The following is a 19,041-nucleotide window of genomic DNA, read 5'->3' on the forward strand; positions in this document are numbered from 1 at the left end:
GTTGTTGTCTCTGGGTTTTATTATTTTCAGATCAGTGTACACGTGTACAAGCAGAGCCATCAAACACTTGACACGTTTAATTATGTTTTATTGAAATTATAACAAGGTAAACCTTTAGAAAGTGTCACAGAAGACGTATCTGGTTTGTAAAGCAGCAAAGCGTTGGGTTCCCATTTAAAGTTGGCTACTGCAGCATCACACAAGCTTTGCTGGACATGAATCCAGTTATATTTAAAAAATAATAAATATCTTAAGAGGCATCTTAACTGAAGGTGCAAACAACTTCTCTATAAAGGTGTCCTTAAACTGGAACGGTACCTTTTTTAAAAAAGAAAAGCAGGTGTTCTGTAAACTAGAGGAAGAAATATTAAGGCATCAGTTGCATTTTCTTGGCAGGTGTCTTTTCTGATGTTGCAGCACACCAAGACTTTGTTTTTATTACATTTCACTAGTGAACAGGTTTTGGTATCAATATATAAAACAAATGTGAAAAAATTGGCTTTAATAAAAGAAGCATACTGTGTTTAGTGCAAAACCTACAGGAAGCCTGAGTATCTGTTGAAGCTCTATTGCTATTGGTTGAGACAAAGTGAATTAAAACATCATCGACCAGCATCCCTCTCAAAAACAACTAAAAGTTAAAAAGAGTTTTCTGGGTGCATTGGCGGCTAAAAAAAAAAAGTCTCATGATTGGAGCTCAGTGCTTGCGGCGGAGCGGAGGGGAGGGGGGGGTCAAAGGTCAGAGATCTCACAGGGCCAGTTCGGCCATGGCGCGCTCCAGGGGGTCGCTGGTCCAGTACTCGTGGTCCCAGCCCAGGAACCAGCCGGTGAAGGTGGGTGGCTCGAAGCCCTGCTTGATCTTGACGATGGGCGTCCTGCGGTCCCTGTTGGCCGGATCCGTCTCGATGTAACGGGCCGCTGAGCGAGATGAGGAAAAGCCCGAATTAGTGCTTGAATCGCAAACGCACCCCGGAATAATGTGTGTTTGCTAAACGAGCAGAATCAAAATAGGATTGTATCAAATATTTTCTTACCGGATGCCATCGCCTCAGTCTTCTCCTCCTCTTGGGCCTCGTTTCCGATCCAGACGAACACCTAAAAATGGGAGAGTTTTATACATATTTGTTCCTTTCGTTGCGGTGACTCTGCTCTGCATCTGTATGGTGCATCTAAAGGCGGCAAAAGCTATTTACCTGGTCCCAGGAGTCCAAGATCATGACATCATCAGTGGCGAGGTCGTCCTGGGTCATCTCCCCGGGTACCTCCTCAATCTGAGAGGAGGAGACGGATTTAGTGGAGCTGTATTGATGTTGGGACAATGTCTAGGGAAAACTGCCAACTGTGAATTATCCAGAGTAACCGGGACATTATTTGTCCTTTGAAAGGCGAGCAGCAGCACTCGCAGCTCAAACCAGAGACTTACGATGAAGTTTCCGGTCTTATTGGAGCAGGCGAAGAGCCGGGGTGGGTGAGCGTCCATCTTGTCCTTAAGTCTGGTAGAAGTGCGATATTCCGTCTTTCCTCCCAGAGCCTCCCAGAACTGATCTGTAAAGAGGACAGACACACTTCAAGTTATTATAGTTTTTATATTTAAACCAGGGATGGGCAGATCGATACTCACAAGCCCTGTGTCACATGACTGTAGAAACCATGTGACATCAGAAACTTGCACGAAGTCGCACGCATTCACAACAAACGTGAGAGAATGGCAAAAAGGAAACGTTGCCTGTGTGGCTGCTTTTCACCAGATAAAAAATACAGCAAGACGCACTATTTGTGACAAGAAAGTGACTCACTTTAAAAATATAATATATATTTTTTAAATAATTTATTCTTTAAATTTCTTTAAAATATTTGTTACACTTATTAGCACAGTAATGTGTCATGTGATTTGTTTTTAAGGGCTTAATCACGCTGCCTTTTTTTCCTCTAAAAATGACCATTATTTTGAAAAATGAAATACCCATTGAACAAATGACTAGTATACCAGTATTGTTAAAATTGTGTCAAAAAGTATCATATCAAATCAAACAAAGCGTGGTATCGCCCATCCCTAATTTAAACAGGAAGGATGCGTTTAAATACATGAAGAGCAAGAGCTTGAGGTTTGGAGAAGTAAACTTATATCTGTCAGTTAAATATAAAGCCACATTCAGGAGGCTGCTAGCTTAGCTTAGCACAAATACAGAAAACCATTGCTGTATAGGCCCTTTTTTCACAGCAGCAGCCATTTTGACATGTCACAGCAGGGCAAACACAGGAGTACTTAATAACGTCAATGACATGGCCCTGTTCCATTTAGGTTGGCCAAAGCTCTGGTATCGTTTATGCGGGCTCACTGGAATGGCTGTGACACACTAAATAGAATGGGACCATAGTTAAGTTTTTCAATTACACCTGTGTTTACCTGACCATGACGTGTCAAAACTGTGACTGTGAAAAGGACCTACTGAAGAGAAACAGCTGCACTGTCAGAAGGTAAACAGAACATCGTGGTTTGACCTAAAGGGACAGAAGAACTAGCTGAAACTGATGAAGTGCCACCCTGTTAAGTTGTTACAGCTAACTCACTAGCATACAGTTGCCTATTTACATGGCAGCAACGCAGTAGCATTCATGTGGAGTGACGTCTGAGTCTAATGAATATACTATAATACTAATATAATGCTATATTCACTCTTCTGTTAGCTCTGGTTTAAACCTCTGAGAAAGCTGTCTCTTTAGCCGCTAAATGCTTGACTCTATGTTCACTAGCTGGTAGCTAACTGTGTCTGTGTGCTGTTTGGGGCCGGGCTGGTAGTGTACGAAAAAAACAACCCTGTGACCTAAAATATGCTGAAAAGCCCTCTGTTTGTCACTATGAGCAACTCCTTCACATTACATCATTTGATCCATTGTTAATGTAATAAATATTGATAAGTGCAGCTTTAAAGACGTACAAAGAAAGTACAAAATGTATTGTTTTTCAATTATGAATTTTGATTCCAGATGTTTAAAAGTGCCAATAATAACTATCATTATAATACACACTTTGCCTGTGACAAATCCAACATGTTTGTTTTTTTTATACTGCATGGATTTTGAATAGGAAGGTCTATACACTACCAGCAAAAGCTCACAGAAATAAAATGTTGAAGTTCTGTTCTGTTCGGTCCCAGTTAAAAAAATGTCCTCTGTTGTGTTTTAGCCTCAGGTCTCCTGTTTGAAATTGTGAGCAGAGAATCCAGTTTCTTCTTGAGCTTTGAGAGCAAACCACAAGATCACTGATAACATCTAAAGGAGTGATGCAACCAAGTCTCCTTTGTTTTAATATAGATGAACACAAGCACCTACTTTAGCTGAGATACAAAAAGCAAACTGTCGAGCTTCACACTAAAGCGCTATTTCAGCAGCTTGAACCCAGTTTGTAACTGACACAGGAGTATATTAACTGGTAGTGGGTTTCAAAAGGAGAGAAATTGTTATTCTGTGTTCATCGCACTTCCTCACCAGTCTCTCCTCCCTCAGACAGCTCAGAGGCCGACACTCCCAGGATGTCACACAGCTGCTGGGCTCCCTGCTTCTCGGTGTCACTGGCACCAACGCCCACCCACAGGAAGGAGCCTCCGGGGGTCACCAGAATAAAAGCGTCGTTGGAGTTCAGGTTGGGTGACGCTGCGTCAAGCTGCAGGGAATGTGGAGATACCGTAGGTCAACATGCAGAACAAATGCAGTTTTGAATTTCCAAATTGTGCTGTAAGTCTCTTAAATAGACTGTTTGTATTAGGCAGCAACCAGACCTTATTGTGGACCTTATACGGTTGTAATGGTAAAAAGAAAATCTACTTAATTACTGAAACAGGAATAAATAATGCCTTTGTTGGGGACCATTTTGTCAGCTGCGGATTAAACTAGTGAGTATTTCAAGCAGCAGGAAGACGCTTGTTGGAATGAGTTAAAATACACTACTGTGTGTGTGTGTGTGTGTGTGTGTGTGTGTGTGTGTGTGTGTGTGTGTGTGTGTGTGTGTGTGTGTGTGTGTGTGTGTGTGTGTGTGTTTTCATCATAATGAAGGAACATGTGGAGCCAGTGTGGCTCACTGATGTGATTTGAATAGTCGTTGGACAACAAAGGAGCTCGATGGCACAGAGGGAGAAGATCTAATGACGACGTGTGTCCTCTTACCTCCACAGCTCTGGTGTGTCCTGCGGAGTTGGAGCGCACCTGGAAGAGTCGCGTCTCTGCAGGAGCGGACTGACCTCCCTCTCTGGACGTTCCTCCCTTGTACACCACCATGGGCTGTCCTCCAAACAGACTCATCAGGTGGGCCGGCTCCTTGCCCTGCACCACCCTCACCTGGTGCACAAACGGCAAAGTTAAAACACAAGAATGATAAGGCGCTTTTCAAACAGCACAGTGCATCATGCGCTTTGACGAACCACATCACATCAGACAGATCGTCCCCTGTTGTGTCTCGAGAAGTACGCGTCAACAATATGTCAGACATGTCTGCTGCACTCCCGACTACGGACACAAGGTGGCGGCATGGGACTGAGCCACAGTCTGTGAGGTGGTGAGAGTTTGTGGAATCAGGACCCAGCGATGACGCAGGTTGTGTCTAACACAGTATTATGAGTCTCTCTCTGGTCTGCAGCTTCTCTCAGAAATATATATGGCTGCCAGCTCTCCTCCCTAACAAATCAGCGAATGATACTTATCCTGAGAGAATGGAGAAATGATCAAATAATCATAGATGAGTTTACAGTCGGACACTTCCAAACTACACACATGCCCAGCAATCGTAACTCTTTGTGCGTCCTCTGGTATGATATGAAGCTGTCTCTCTGGTGGTCAGCAGGATTTCTTGTCAGACAGTTTTGCTCATCTCTAAATAGCACAAAAGTTGTATTTTAGTTTTGTTTTCTTACTTTAAATTTCTCATTAAATAATTGTCCGATAACTTGTTTTGGTTGCTAAAAGTCGGCGACCATTCGCATTCCTCCGCAAAGTCACAAAACACATTGTGCCTTCACCACAAAAAAAACTGTCAAATTCCAAAAGTTGAAGGTCAAGCATGATTTTAAAGACACGTTTGACAAACTGTGAGCACAAAAGTGTTAAAGTCTGTGCAAAACAGCTGCACTCTACTTTGACAGTGAGCGCAGCGAAACATCTGCAACACGTAAAGGTGACATCTGCAGATGTTTCCACACTGGATGTACTCATTCTGTATAAGAACATGCTCCAAAGTTTGATTAAACACACACACAGTCATGCCACAGCACACACACACACACACACACACACACACACACACACAACATGAACATGAAGGTTGTGCGAGCAAAGTTAAGACACACATGAGGAGTGAAGTGCGAATGCAGACCACAGAAATGAAAGAAGACTCACATGAGTACAGAGCCAGGGCTAAATAGCTCAAAGCTAACCCAATGATCTCCACAGTTCTTTCCTCACTCTAAACATGAGCTCTCATCGACAGGTTAAGTCACGATGTTGCACTGATCACGTCAGAGCAGAGTTTGGAAACAGGGCTGTTATTTATGTGGATTCGACAGAGTTGGCGACAGAGGAAGAGGGGGGGGGGTAAACTCCTGCTAACATCCACATCGGAATGTCCTGTTTGTGTTTGACCGAGACGGTTTCACTGTAATTCCGATTGGACTCATGATCACATTAATAATTAAGTCTTGAAGGAGCCATAAAACTGAGGACAACAAGCCCTTTTTTTTAAAAAATCACACTATTCACATTTACTTGTGAGGAAAAGAAGAAAACAGGAATTGGCTCTGGACAAAATCATATGAGTCCTTTTGTGAAGATGAGGAGCAGGGAAGGGAGGGAGGGAGAATACCTGAGTGGTTATAGGAGCACCAACAACCTGGAGACAGAAAACGTCGGAAACCAAAGAGGACAGAAGCAGCAGCAGTGGGGGGGGGGGGGGGGGGGGGGGGGGGGGGGGGGGACCATCAGGGAGAGGAGAAACAGTTAGAGGATGTAAAGATCAGAAAGGAGGTGACTGAGCTGAGTAAGCCAGAGGACGACAGGCTGTGATAACATGACGGATGAGATGAAGATTAGAAGCCTCTAAAGGAGCCGTGTGTTTCACCTGCACAGGACCACCGCCGAGCTCGTCGTCCAGCTGAGCGCCGAGGATCGCAGACGCCCCGATTTCATCGTGACTGGAGTCCGCCCCCTGCCTGGGAGACATTTTAAACGCATCGTCATCACACCGAAGAGAATGAGAGGCACAAACCGGCCTCTTTTCAAGGTACAATAAAGTAAAAATGTATTTTAACATTGTTGGAGATTGAGCTGCCCCATTTTATTTCTGACAATGCATATTATATATCTTTTAAGAAACGATTGTATGTTTTGCATATGAAGCCTTAATCTACTAATAAAATACAAATGTTGCTCCTTTAGTGCTACTAAAGGAGGCACCTTTTTAACTTCCAAATCAAACACTGGTTATGTTAATTAATATCTTTGATTTGCACCCTTTTTTAAATTCTTATTAAATATAAGAAGCACATTTCCCGGTCTGACTCCTCTGCGCTCAGTCTCAATCATTTTCTCTGCTCTTGCTTGGTTCAGGCAAACTTGTATTTTGCTCTTAGAATTCAAAGACACCCTACTTTTTAATTCGGCCAGTTAAGACAGGGTTTCATTTTCTACAACAAAAGCTTGCCTAATGCAGCTTTATCCGAACCGTTTGTCTCTCGTATTCTCACCACATGTAGATAATGTGTCCCTGACGTCCCCCATGACTGTAGTTATAAAGGATGATGTAGCTGTCTCCCCCGTAGAACTGTCCGTGTGTGGACGGATCCACCGCCACCTTGTCGGACGCCTCAATACGCCAGATCTGTCCAGAGAAAACTAGAATTACTGCCTCCGCAAACCAGTCAAGTTGCAGTTTACATACATGTCTGTCCAAAAATGGCATCGCTTCATTTTTATCTTATTCCACAATTGTGTGCAATTGTCAAAATTAGCACATGAATTCCCACAGGATGGGAAAGTAAAAGCAGCAGCAGCAGCAGCTGAGACCTCTATCTATTTCAGTACTCTGTCCCCTCACCTGCTTCTCTCCACTGCCGTCATCCACCATGCCGTGCTGGGCGGCCATGGCGGGGGAGTCGTGCAGGCCGGCAGCGTCGAAGGGCACCTTCTCGATGTTGGCGATGCTGTTGGCGATGTAGGCCACGCCCAGGCCCACCGTCTGGTCCTTGTCCCGCCAGTTTTTGAAGAACTGCTTGAAGAGTGGCGTCTCGCCCATCTCCGGCAGGATCTGGACTTGTGTGTGTTTGGGGTAACCCATCTTCTTGATGAACTCGTCCGCCGCTTTCATCGATTCCTTTCGCTCGTCCATGTTGGCGTCTTTGCCTGTAAGAAAAGAAAGAGGTGGTAAGGATTGTTAAATCAAGTGAGAGTATATGTAAAAACTTTGGGAGTGACTTCTATGACTGTAAAAAAGCAACAATATCTCATGAATGAAGCAGAGTTCAAATGAATGGGGATATTTGGATACCCCTCTCATATCTGTATGGTAAATATGAAGCTACAGCCAGCAGCTGGTTAGCTTAGCTTAGCATAAACACTGGAAGCAGTGGGAAACAGCTGGCCTGTTTCTCTTCAAAGGTGAATAAAATCTGCCTAACAGCACCTCAAAAGCTCACGTATTAGCACAGCTGTATCTTGTTTATTTAATCCGTACAAAAACCTTTTTACAAGGTATAACAAAAAATATTTTTTTTTCTTTTGGACAGAGCCAGGCTTTCTCCCCCTCAATCTTTACGCTAAGCTAAATGTCTCCTGACTCTAGCAATTGGTCCACATTTAACAGAAAATAAGCTTGGACTGAAACTCTTTATATGTCCAATGTGCTACACTACAGCTCAAATCCCAAATTACAGTTTTTTTCAGAGACCTGGCTATGAGACCTAATTCAGCCATGACTGCTCAGAATTGACTACCCAATACGTTTTTTTAACGGAGGCGTGAAGAATAAAACATCTGCACTGCACCGACCTTTCCAGACGAAGATCTTGCCATCGGAGCCGTGGTCCAGAATGAAGCAGTCGCCGGACTCCAGGGCGCTCTGGGCGAACGGGTTCTCCGCTGCCACCAGTGCGATGGTCATGCCTCCACTGGCATTGGACACCTGCATCGGGGCGAAAGAAGAGAGAGGTTGATTCGAGGCACCAGGTGTCAGAGCAGGTTGTCCTGAGCTTTTCAACCTGGTAAATATCAGCTGCCATAAAATCACTGACAATGATCAATAAGTGGAGCTGTGAAGTTCTGCCATGTTCGTATTTCGAGACTATTTTTCATAGTTTGTCAGTAAAATGATTTATAAAGTTGAATTGAACAGATTTTTGGCCTGATCTGATCTTATTTTATTTTCATTCTAACTTAAAATAGAGAATGAGAGAAATTAAAGAGAAAAAGACAGCATGTGTGTCTCACCTTGTAGAGTTTGGCCATCTTCCTGTTTGAAGCGTCGGCTTTGATGTCATCAGAGGCTCCGGGAGGCAGATCTGGTTTTGCTCCCAACACCTGAGGACAGAAGCAGCTCGAGTTTGAACTCCGAACTCAGTTTGAGACTTCATTTGTTCTCGTGACTCACTGATCTCACCTCCACCATCTTCTCTCTCTCCATCCCCTCGTCGCAGACATAAACCCGGGCCCTCCCACTGCGCTCGTTGTCACGGATACCCTTGGCAACCTGAGTAGCCTTCAGCTTCTCGAAGCGGTTGCTCTGGGAGCCGCACCACTGGTAAATCTCCTGAGGAGCGAGAAGGAGAGCAGATTGCAAAGACAGTGAAGAGAGCTGAACTGCAGAAACATATTGTGTTTTACAAACCATGTTCTCCACAATCCTTAAACAAACACACCATGTGTACTTTTGGCCATGTGGTGAATGTCTACTAGTGACAATCACGCCGTATGATATTGTATCCCTAAGATTGATCTGCTCTGTGTGACTCACAGCTCCCAGGTCCAGGATGAAGCAGTCTCCCTGGTTGAAGCTGTCCCAGCTGACCGCCACCTCCGTTGCCCGGACAGAACGGCGACCTTTGACCTGGAGCAGCCGCTGCATGACCACCTCGTTGGTGACCACGTGCTTGAACCCAGACGCCACGCCCCCTTTCTGTAAGATAAGAGTTGCACTTCAATACAAAATACTCACCTTTGAAGAAAAATGGCTCCAATTTAAATTTTAAAAATGCTTTTTATACATTTTTGGACAGATAATGGCAAATTTACGAAATAATAGCGTCATAACAGACTGGCTCTTCTATCCTAATGGATACTGACTGATAAAATGCAGTTTATGTTTTAAAATATGACAAAATATAACCTTAAAAATGTCAGTAAACAGATCACACTTCCCATATAACTTTACGTTTAGGTATAAAATGCACCAAAACAAAAGAAAACAAATCCCACAAAACGCATATTACACTTTTCCCATGTATGTGGATGTTTTGCGGCTACAAACATGCCATCTTACCATGTATTTGATTCCAGACTTGAAGTAGCCAAGAAAGGTTTTGGACTCGTGTCCCTGGACCTCGCGGTACTGGATGGGTTTCCCCCCCAGGAAGTCGTCCATTTGGACTGTAAAGATGGCCGCCGAGCCGCGCTCATCCTGGCTGCAGAAATCACCTGCACCAGAGGAAGCACACGCATGCCCCACGTTAATCCCCGTCCTCATTCTGTCTCAGCAGTCATCTACCCAGAGAGCTACATTTTGTGTTTGACGAATTCCCTCACTGAGGACTCGGTGAGTCAGGAGATCGATGTGCGGGAGCAGCAGCGGGTCAGATCCCAGCAGACACATTAATACATGCAACATTATTCTATTTCTGGTTTTACTAAATTAAAGGACGGAAGGCGACAGAAGGCTTTTACCAACAGTTCTCATCCCCCCAGATTCAACACGTCGCATGCAAATTGTCACATGTCTCATAGATTTGTATTGTGCTTCCTTGAAGTAAACATTTTATTCCGTTCTCTGTGTTTTTCATTGTTTTGGGGAGATGACAAAAGTGAATTCCCTAATTACTCAAAGTTACGTTTTTAGAGTACAGTTGTCATTTGATTTTACAAAAAGACAATAATCACAGAAGGAAAAATGCTGCAAATTAGCATTCAATCTAATGTCCTCTTTTAGAAAAACTAATACATATTCAATGTTTCCATTTCTCTGTAGTAACGCATCATAGCGTCCGTCTCACTGCACTCACCCAACCAGAAGTGGAGGTCGTACTGCAGGTTCCCGGAGCGTTGTTTGATGGTGTTGAGGATGAGGTAGGCGTCTCCCGTGTAAAATCCCCCGTACAGGTTCTCAGGGACGGGCACCAGGTCGAAGTTCTCCACCCTCCACACCTGGAGGCCCGGCTTCTGTCCGGCCAGCTGGAACTGTGGGTGGTTTGCTGCCATCCTGCCTGCGGGTGGAATAAACACACACCTGATGTTTATTGCTTTTCTACTGACCGGTCTTAAACATGTTGCCGTGGCAGCACGCTGTGACGTTACCCTCCGGATCAGCGGTCAAATGCTGGACGAATGAGAGTCGTGGAGCGTTGTAATAAACTGGGAGGAGACTGGGACTTCCTATTTGTGAGATGTTTGCTCTGGAAAGCCGCTCCCCTTAAGGCTGAGTTGTTGCCATGGATACAAAGATAAAGTTTAGGGTTATAGTTAGATATTAGTGGGACAGCAGGGTGAGTCACTGTTTCCTCCAGAGCAGGAAGAGGAAGTCCTGGCAGTTATGACTCAGGCGTAGTCATAACTGGCGAAAGAAACCCTGTGATTATAGATAGGAAAAGACTGGTGTGTAACCAGACATTTTACTCTTCAACCCGTCATAACTTTGTCCCCCATGTCACATAGCACAGCCCTCATGGACACATCAGCAGTCAGACGTTGGTCCAATCACAACCAAATTCATCGACATTCCTGCACACACATACCACACACTTCAGCTGTGTCTGAGAGCATTTCGAGGACATGTGGCGCCCAATCCAGAGTTCAGTGTGGGTGTCTGGCTGTGCTGCATTGGATTACAACCGGCTGGCCTCTCAGGAACATGTGTGGATGTTTAGGATTTTTAAGATGGGAGTTGAGCATCCTGTTAATTCCTCTAGTTATGGCCGTCTGGGAGCTGTTTGCAGAACAGTTTATGAATCGACAGCGAGGCCATCAGCTGATTCTGTTGTTTTGGACGTGTTTCACATGTTGGTCTTAGATCATTTAAAAAGAAGTGATTGTTTGACATGAGTTTCAAAAACGTGTGTTACGCTTCATATTTGCACAATTTCTATTAAAGACAGCATAACAAAGAAAGTTTCAGTGGTTTCAGTAACACTCTGACGTGCTTTTACTTTTGATGCTTACTTTTAATCCTTGCTTGGTGGAGACCAAAGACGGAGCCAAAAGAGAGTGACTAGGGGATTTAGATCCACTAACAAGCAAACAAGTTCACTACAGCAAGCTAACATGGATGTAAACAATGTAAGCTTCTTCCAGAAGTTGGCTTTGCAAATGAGTAATGAGGAAGGAAATGCATTAAATACATTTAAAGGAATCCAGGATACACACTGCGTGTTTTTAAGAATGAGAAAATGTAAACACAGGAGCCGGGATCAAACAGCAAACCTCGTGATGAAAGGACGACCCGCTCTAACCCCTGAGACACAGCAGCCCAGACCAATTCAACATGGTAAGCACTTTTCTTTTTTTAAATACAGAATTCTCCTTTAATACATTTTGTTGCAGGCACTACTGTACTTTTACTCTAGTAAACCATTGAATACAGGACTTTTACTTGTAATGTATTATTTCTACATTGCCGTTCTGTGGTTAGACCTCAATGTTTGCAATGTCAGATAACAGCAATCCATTTCATAAAATATGCAAACGTGAACAGATGCGTCTTCTGAGATTTTGCAGCGGACTCTGAACCACGCTGACTCCACACCACGTATTAATCGCACAGAGAGAGAGAGCAAACAGTTCCTCTGAAGTGAAGCAGTGTTCCCAAATTAGAACCTAAAAGGGCTTCTGTGAGCTTTTATGGTGCATTTCTATCCTTTATTTCACTCATGTATTTGAATGACGACGCTGCTTATAAGACATTCAACCCCTCAATGAAGAGCTGTTAATGAAGCTCAGGTTCATACCAACTCCAAACCGGAGGTCGTGCAGTTCAGAATGAACACAGCACCCAGTTTTCCACAGGAATGCAGTTTGGACCGGCTGCCTTTCAATCTGCATGACTAACGTCCACACTGGAGCAAGAATCGCCCATTCTTCTAGGCGGCCGTCTGCCCACAAACATGGCAGGAATTTGCTCCTGACCCTGGACGAGTGAAGTGGCTCAGCATTCATGGAACCAGCCCAACAAATGTGGGGTTCCTTTTTTCCCCCCTATTTCGGCTCTCCTCTTATGTAACAGACTCACTGCGCAGTGCTTTTTCAGCTTTGGAATGTTCCAGCCTGGAGAAATGAAGGGGACACTTTTCTGAAAGAACCATTTATTTCCTGATTTTTAAAACGACACATGGTGACACCTGGCTGGAGGATTTGAAGATGAATTATTTGGATAGACATCTGACTTTGAAAGGAAAGGAAACAAATGCATTCAGGTGTCGGACTATAGAGTGTATGCTTTCTGCGTCCGCGAGGGACAGGTACCTCACATCCTGTTACAACAACAGCTTTATTCATTCTAGGCACAGGAGCTCCTCCTCATCATCATCATCAACATTCAGGGCCATCAGAAGTAAGACAAGGATCATAAAACCACAATGGGCCACAGTGCTATGTATGCCTGGCGTGCATGAGAGGTGCCCACACCGTTCTGCACAGAACTCACAGCCACAGGAGTTTAAATCAGTTGGCAGCGCACTCAGTCCAAACAGCAAATAAAAGTAGCCAAAACAAATGTGTACTCTGAAGTCATGCGAGGTCATGCACCGTCTGAACTTCCATCACGCGTCCAGGTTTGGCCAGACAGAGAGAAACTGAGGCAGCCGGGCCATTCCACTGGGATCAACGTAACCTGACGGACGATGTGGAAAGCTGAGTTTTCCTACAGTGGCTCTAAAGAAGTCTGGTGGAGTTTCCAGACTGGAGAAGCAAATCTGCAGCCTCTGTGGTCACACAGGAAGGTTTAACTAAGCCTTAAGCGAGCTTTAAAAAGGTGCGATCCCTAACTTGTCAAGGCTGAACACAAAGATGCCATCAGATAAATAGCAGTTTTAAGGGAAGTAGGTTCACACTCATAAATTCAAAGGATTTTCACAAGGAAAACGCTGAGCGCTCATATTTTGGGACATGGAAATGATCAGATATGGAAACTTTGAACACTGACACAACTGTGGATCGTCTGGCTTAAATGTGATCAATCTAAAATCAGCAAAGGTTCCTGTTGGTTATTGGACAAAGTGGACTGGATGATCAAGATGAGATGGTTCAGCCCTTTAGGTAACCAGAATCTGTGTGTTTAACGGTGAGGTATGCAATGCTACAGCGGAGCACTTCATCGGAGGATGCTCAACGTATACGTAGGTATGGAGTCTGTTGAAGAAAAGGCGACCTGTTATCGTCATTTTTAAATCCAAAGGAAGAGCTTAAGATTTCAGAGAGTTGGATGAGAAGATTGAGACCACTCTTAGCTGTCAGTGCTGGAGCCAGGAAGCGATTAGCCTAGCGTAGCATCAAGACTGACAGCAGGGGAAATGGTTAACATCTCAAATGCTAAAACGCTTCTAAAATGAGACAACTAACCGCATCCTCCAAACTGCTACTTCCTCAATATCTGAGGAACCATCTGAAAACAATCGAGAAGAAACAATAACTTCATGTTCCCTGACAACCGGTAATAAATCAGTAACTTCTGCTTGAGTTGATATACAGCCATCCATTAACTTCAACTGACACACCCAGCTATATGAGAACAGCTTGTGTGCAGAGATCTGAGCTGAGCATGGGGATCCTCATTAACGCCGCAGAGACCTTCACTTCAGCTTGAAACCCTGACGGTGACATCGGGTGACATTAACGCCTCAAACTGTGCTCGTGACGCAAACATACAGTACGGGAAAAGTTGTCGCAAGCACACTTGGAGTAAACTTTACATTATTGCGTCTAGGAATTGAATCCCCACGATAGACGTTCAGAAACACGCTGCATACGTTGCTCTCTGATCGCTTGAAAGCAGATCCTAAAAAAGTTGACGAATTTAAGAAGTCTATTTCATGCAGCAGCAGCAGCCAAATACCTTTTACTCTGAAGCATTTCACACATAGAAAGATATCCCTTCATATTCTGGAGGCCTTTGTTTCTGTGGCACTAAATAAATATGACTGTCTTTGACTGTGATCGTCTCCTCTGATGGAGAGGAATGTTCCGTCAGTCTTTGCGCATCAAAGCCTCCTTTTTCTCCCACAGTTAGATACTCCTACTTAATAAAGCAAACATCAGAGGGGATACGCAGCATCCCATTCACCTCACACTCAGACAAATCAAAGCCCGTATTTAAAAATGTGACAACATGTGACAAAAGGGAAAAAAATCTATCAGGAGTGAGGGAGAAGGTTATGACTTTTTGTTTTGTTTTTACAAATTAAATAATTTCATGCAAAGTTTTTATTGAATGAATAAAGCATCATTTGGCGAAAACAAGCAAACATTAACTGTCAAATGTTCGAGGTTGGATTAAATGACTCAGGGAGGAGCACTTTGTTTGACTCAACACACACACACACACACACACACACATACACACACACACACACACACACACACACACAGTTTAAATAGAACTGGTCACATGACCACTGGATAGTGCTTCTTCTCTGGCATGCTGGGAAAAGCATATGGTGTCTGCAGGCCGCCCTGCTGCACCTCTGCAGAGCCGGGCCCCCTTCTCTGCAGTCTCTTTGCCCCCCCACCCCCGCCTCCAGACAAACGCGGAGTGAGTGTGTCATTCCAACCTCAGTTATTCGCTCCCCTCCCCCATATTCACCAGCCTCTCTTTGTGTCTGCCTTCCCTTGAGGCTTCGACACTTGAACGGTGGAGTCATATGATAATGATTTCTAAGCCCTTATGATTGTCTGCTGCTTCAAATAAACAAAATTGCTGCTTCAAATAAACAAAACAAACAAGCACATGTGAGTTTTATCTGTGACATCTGCGTCTCATGGGCCACTGTTTGTGCCTCAATTCTCTTTGTGGAGTTATCGGTCCCTGTTTGTACTCGTATGTGAAACTTTGTATTTGCTGCCCATCTTGACCCGGCCTCCCTGACGGAGGAAATTTCAATGGTAACTTTCTGTTTTTTTACAAAAAAGGATACATTTTCTGACCCCCCCCCCCCCCCCCCCCCCAAGAAAAAAGAGATTCCTTGATGACTCATTTTCTCCACGTATGCTACTCTCAGGGCTGAGCAGCTGTCCTCTACCTCGCTCAGGACCGATAACGCTCTGCTTCCCTTTAATCTGTTTACACAGTGTCAGACTAAGACAATCAAAATGGCTGCTTATGACTTAGTAAATAACCGACCTGATATATGGACGGTTATTAAAGGAGAGGGTTGTTTAGGGAATGATTTATCTGAAACCAGCATATAAACTCATATTTCTAAACAAAATATCAGTGTTTGATTGGCATTTACAATACACTACACTCTTAATAACAGAAATGTATGCGTATAACAATTTGCTAAGTGTTACATTTAATACCATACAAAGTTTCTACCGTTAACACGTATAAACCCAAAGCAGCTAGAAGTAGATGTGTGTTTTGAGTGAGAGGTGTGGCCTTTTTCTTCCTCGGCTGGCTCGAAAAACATTGACTATTAAAGTCAATGGGAAACACCCACAACTTTTGTCCTGAATTACAGTGTCTGTCAATATTTTTCCACAACAACTCGTGGTCTCGGCCGCTCACTCTTTTAGAAATCTGCTGTCTCATGTAGTAGATCTTAAGACGGGTATGTTTGAGGTCTTCTGTGAATGCCCCCACTCAACAACGACCCACATAACTGTCCAAAACACGACTCCTATGAGTGCCACCCTGATGATTAAGATCTGGCATCAACTGAAACTATGTGGGTACGGTGTTTCATATGCTATGTTTCAATATGTAGCTAGGACGCGATATACACTAAAATACAGTGATTGAAATGGTGGAACACAGTTATAGGTAACCTCGACAGCCCCAGTTTTCAACTAATGTTGACTGGGTGTGTAAGTCAAAACATCCACCCGACCTCCTCCCTGACGCTTTTCCGGTCGTGCCACCTCCACCTCTGCTACCGAGAGAGGAGGAAATGGAGGACTGTCATCGCATGACAGCATAATCCGCATGAGGCTGCCTGTCAAGAGACGTAAATATAACTTGTGTTTGCAATTAAATATAGTTTAAAGACCTATGCTGTCATTTTCCGTGGGAGGAAATTTGATTTACTGGCTCCAGCTGTTGACAAACAAAACGGTGAGCGGGAGCCTTAAAGCTCAGGCTTCAAAATGTCCCCATTACGTTATGTTTTTCTAATTTCATTTGAGTCCTAAAGGTAAATATGGAGAATATGTTCCCATACAAACACTCAAACCCTTGGACAGAAAGCGTGCGCACAGCTGTTTGAGGCTCATATCTAAATCTGAAGAGGCATATGGTACAGTCGGTGTGTTCAGGCCTCCTGTAATCTCTGTCTGGCTGACAGCTGAGTGTGGATGTGACACACACTTTCTAATTGGCCAACAAAGACCTGCCTGTATCTCTAACACACACACTCTCTGTCTGACACGTCACAGCTGCTTAACTCATAACCACATAGGGGATGTAGTGATTAACTTCCTCAGTGGACAGTTCTGCTGTTTGGTTGTGTGTTTCTATGGCAACCACAGATGTCCTGAAATAGAGAGGAGCATGTTTACAGCTGCTGAGGAAAATCTTTTTAACTGAGATGCTAAAACAACTTTTTTTTTCTTTTTGTTTTACTGCAATGCAGCAAAACACAGGATGTTAGATGCTGTATTGAGTTCATGTCAGCCTGAACTCACTCCAAACTGAGCAGGAAGAGACTGTAAGTGGAGGCACACAGCATTTTTGAGTCATCATGCAGGGTTTTCCACCGCCTGTCCATATATGGCAGCAGCTGCGTTGCACTTTTGACAATAAAAGCTGTTTACACTTCTTTAAATGAGCGCGAGACGCCAAGTAAAGCGTTTTACCTGCAGAGAGAAGCCCATCACTTCACCCTTACAGACTATTATTCAAACAGTTGCTCCATGTCCGGATAGAAAGTAACGGTACATATCGTTGCTGCTCCAATTAAGGCATCAAGTTACCGTCCCGCAATCTGTGCAACAGCCTGCTCATTGTCTCTTTGAATAAAGCGGCTTTCAACGTACCTGAACGCGTAGTAGCTTCTGTTAGGTGACGGACGGACGGACGGGTGTACGGTAGACCTGGCTGAGCCGCGGTAGGCGCTTCGAGCTGCAGCGGGAGCAGAGAGGCGTCGAGTCGGCGGGGCGTCGGAGTGCGTAGAGCCGGTGTTTATGCTTCTGGCCCGGGACACTCCCCGTTTGTGCCACTCCTCCTCCGGCCCGGCTGCTGCACCGCCCGCAGCGGAGGAGCGGCCGACGCATGGACGCGCACACGCACACTGATGTCTATATTAATCGAATCTAATCTAATCCATCTTCAAACTTTCTAAACAACGACCGGTAAAGATGCCGGTGTTCATCTTTTGCTGCAATGATCATCATTTTTTGATGGAGTCATAAAGGGGCGCGTGTTGTTCTCTGTACTGGATGCCAAAGTGTTTATGTTGGATATGCAATAAGACAAATTAAGATAAACTCAAAAGTTAGAGATTTAGCCTTGAATCAAACCCCATCTGTCTCAATAAATATAATTATGTTTTTTCTCTGAGTCGAAACTTCCGGTTTTTAACAGAGCATCTTGACCAACACTGCCCCTGGCTGGTCTTGGTGTAGCACTGGATGCTTACAAGGCGCACCTCGTTAGCACACTACGAGTGCAGACTGCACACGTTATTTTCCATGATCTCACAGAGGGTCAAAGGCTCATTACTACACGTTGTTCCTAGCAACGAAGACATTTACTGATTACATCATAATAACTACACCATACTTACCACACAATTGCATGAGAAATTATTTTTGCAAATTCATAATCTGTTTCCTTTTTTCTATTTAAATTAATTCAACACTATTTAACAATAATGTGCCTTAGTGTAAGTTCTGAGTACTTTTTTGCAGTAATTACTGAGATGCTAAGCTCATCCAAGCTGTCGTTTCTGTTCCACATTTATGTGCAAAGAAAATTCACTTATTTATAATATGATTTTGCATAATACCAGCCAACAAAATCAGGAAGTAACGTGTGCATGTCATCTCTACAGAAATACTCTGAAAGCATATTGTAAACAGTTTTTAGGCCTTGAAACACATCCAATGATTACCAAAGTTATATGGTGTATGGAAGTATGGAATTTGTATGAACATGTTAATTATCATTTTGAGATATTTTTCCATCTTCTAAATACAAAGATGTGTCTTTTTGAAAACCTGCCCAGGAAACCCAGCACTGCACTGCGTGGCATGGAAAACATGTTGATGGTAATAAAGGTATTGTCTAAAGATGCATAATAAGAACATGTAGCCATCTGCAGCGACGTAACACGCAAAATAGCATTCAGAAGTCAGTGAACAGTCCCTGTGGATCTTTTTGGATGAGGTAGAGGCACGCCTCCAAACATGAAATCATAGGTGGGGACGGCTTCAGACAGTCGGTTGACTCGGTAGATGAAATGGCCGAGGCTTAAATGTCTTTAAACTGGTCAAAGCTGTCAAGCAGACTCTGGAACCATGGCTTCATCTTGTCAGTGTTCCATTTCATTGTCCATTTATGTGCTTACTGCTAACAGTAATGACACGACTAGTGATAGTTAAGCTCTACATGCATTCCAAATGAATAGCATTTAAGTTAATTGTATC

At 43.9% G+C, this 19,041-nt stretch overlaps 1 protein-coding gene across 2 annotated transcripts; it reads right to left on the reverse strand.

The window, feature by feature from the left end:
• Position 1: 1 nt before the first annotated feature.
• gsna (gelsolin a) lies at positions 2 to 17,565 on the reverse strand. 2 transcript variants are annotated; one of them, XM_068729802.1, is made up of 16 exons: positions 17,431 to 17,565; positions 10,254 to 10,454; positions 9,518 to 9,672; positions 8,993 to 9,154; positions 8,639 to 8,788; positions 8,470 to 8,559; positions 8,032 to 8,164; positions 7,082 to 7,386; positions 6,732 to 6,865; positions 6,107 to 6,197; positions 4,165 to 4,335; positions 3,490 to 3,664; positions 1,424 to 1,545; positions 1,194 to 1,271; positions 1,035 to 1,095; positions 2 to 918 (listed from the first exon to the last, which is right to left on the reverse strand). In XM_068729802.1, the coding sequence occupies exons 2-16, from the start codon at positions 10,447 to 10,449 to the stop codon at positions 749 to 751; spliced, it is 2,193 nt and encodes a 730-aa protein (XP_068585903.1). In that variant the 5' UTR covers positions 10,450 to 10,454; positions 17,431 to 17,565; the 3' UTR covers positions 2 to 748. The 2 variants fall into 2 exon arrangements, with proteins under 2 accessions (XP_068585903.1, XP_068585911.1); XM_068729810.1 differs by lacking the exon at positions 17,431 to 17,565 and adding an exon at positions 10,546 to 10,604.
• Between the last annotated feature and the right edge of the window lie 1,476 nt (positions 17,566 to 19,041).

Source organism: Cebidichthys violaceus, unplaced genomic scaffold, assembly GCF_023349555.1.
Source record: "Cebidichthys violaceus isolate CVI_PGR_0920_01 unplaced genomic scaffold, fCebVio1.0.p SCAF_102, whole genome shotgun sequence".
NCBI classification, from domain to species: Eukaryota; Metazoa; Chordata; class Actinopteri; order Perciformes; family Stichaeidae; genus Cebidichthys; species Cebidichthys violaceus.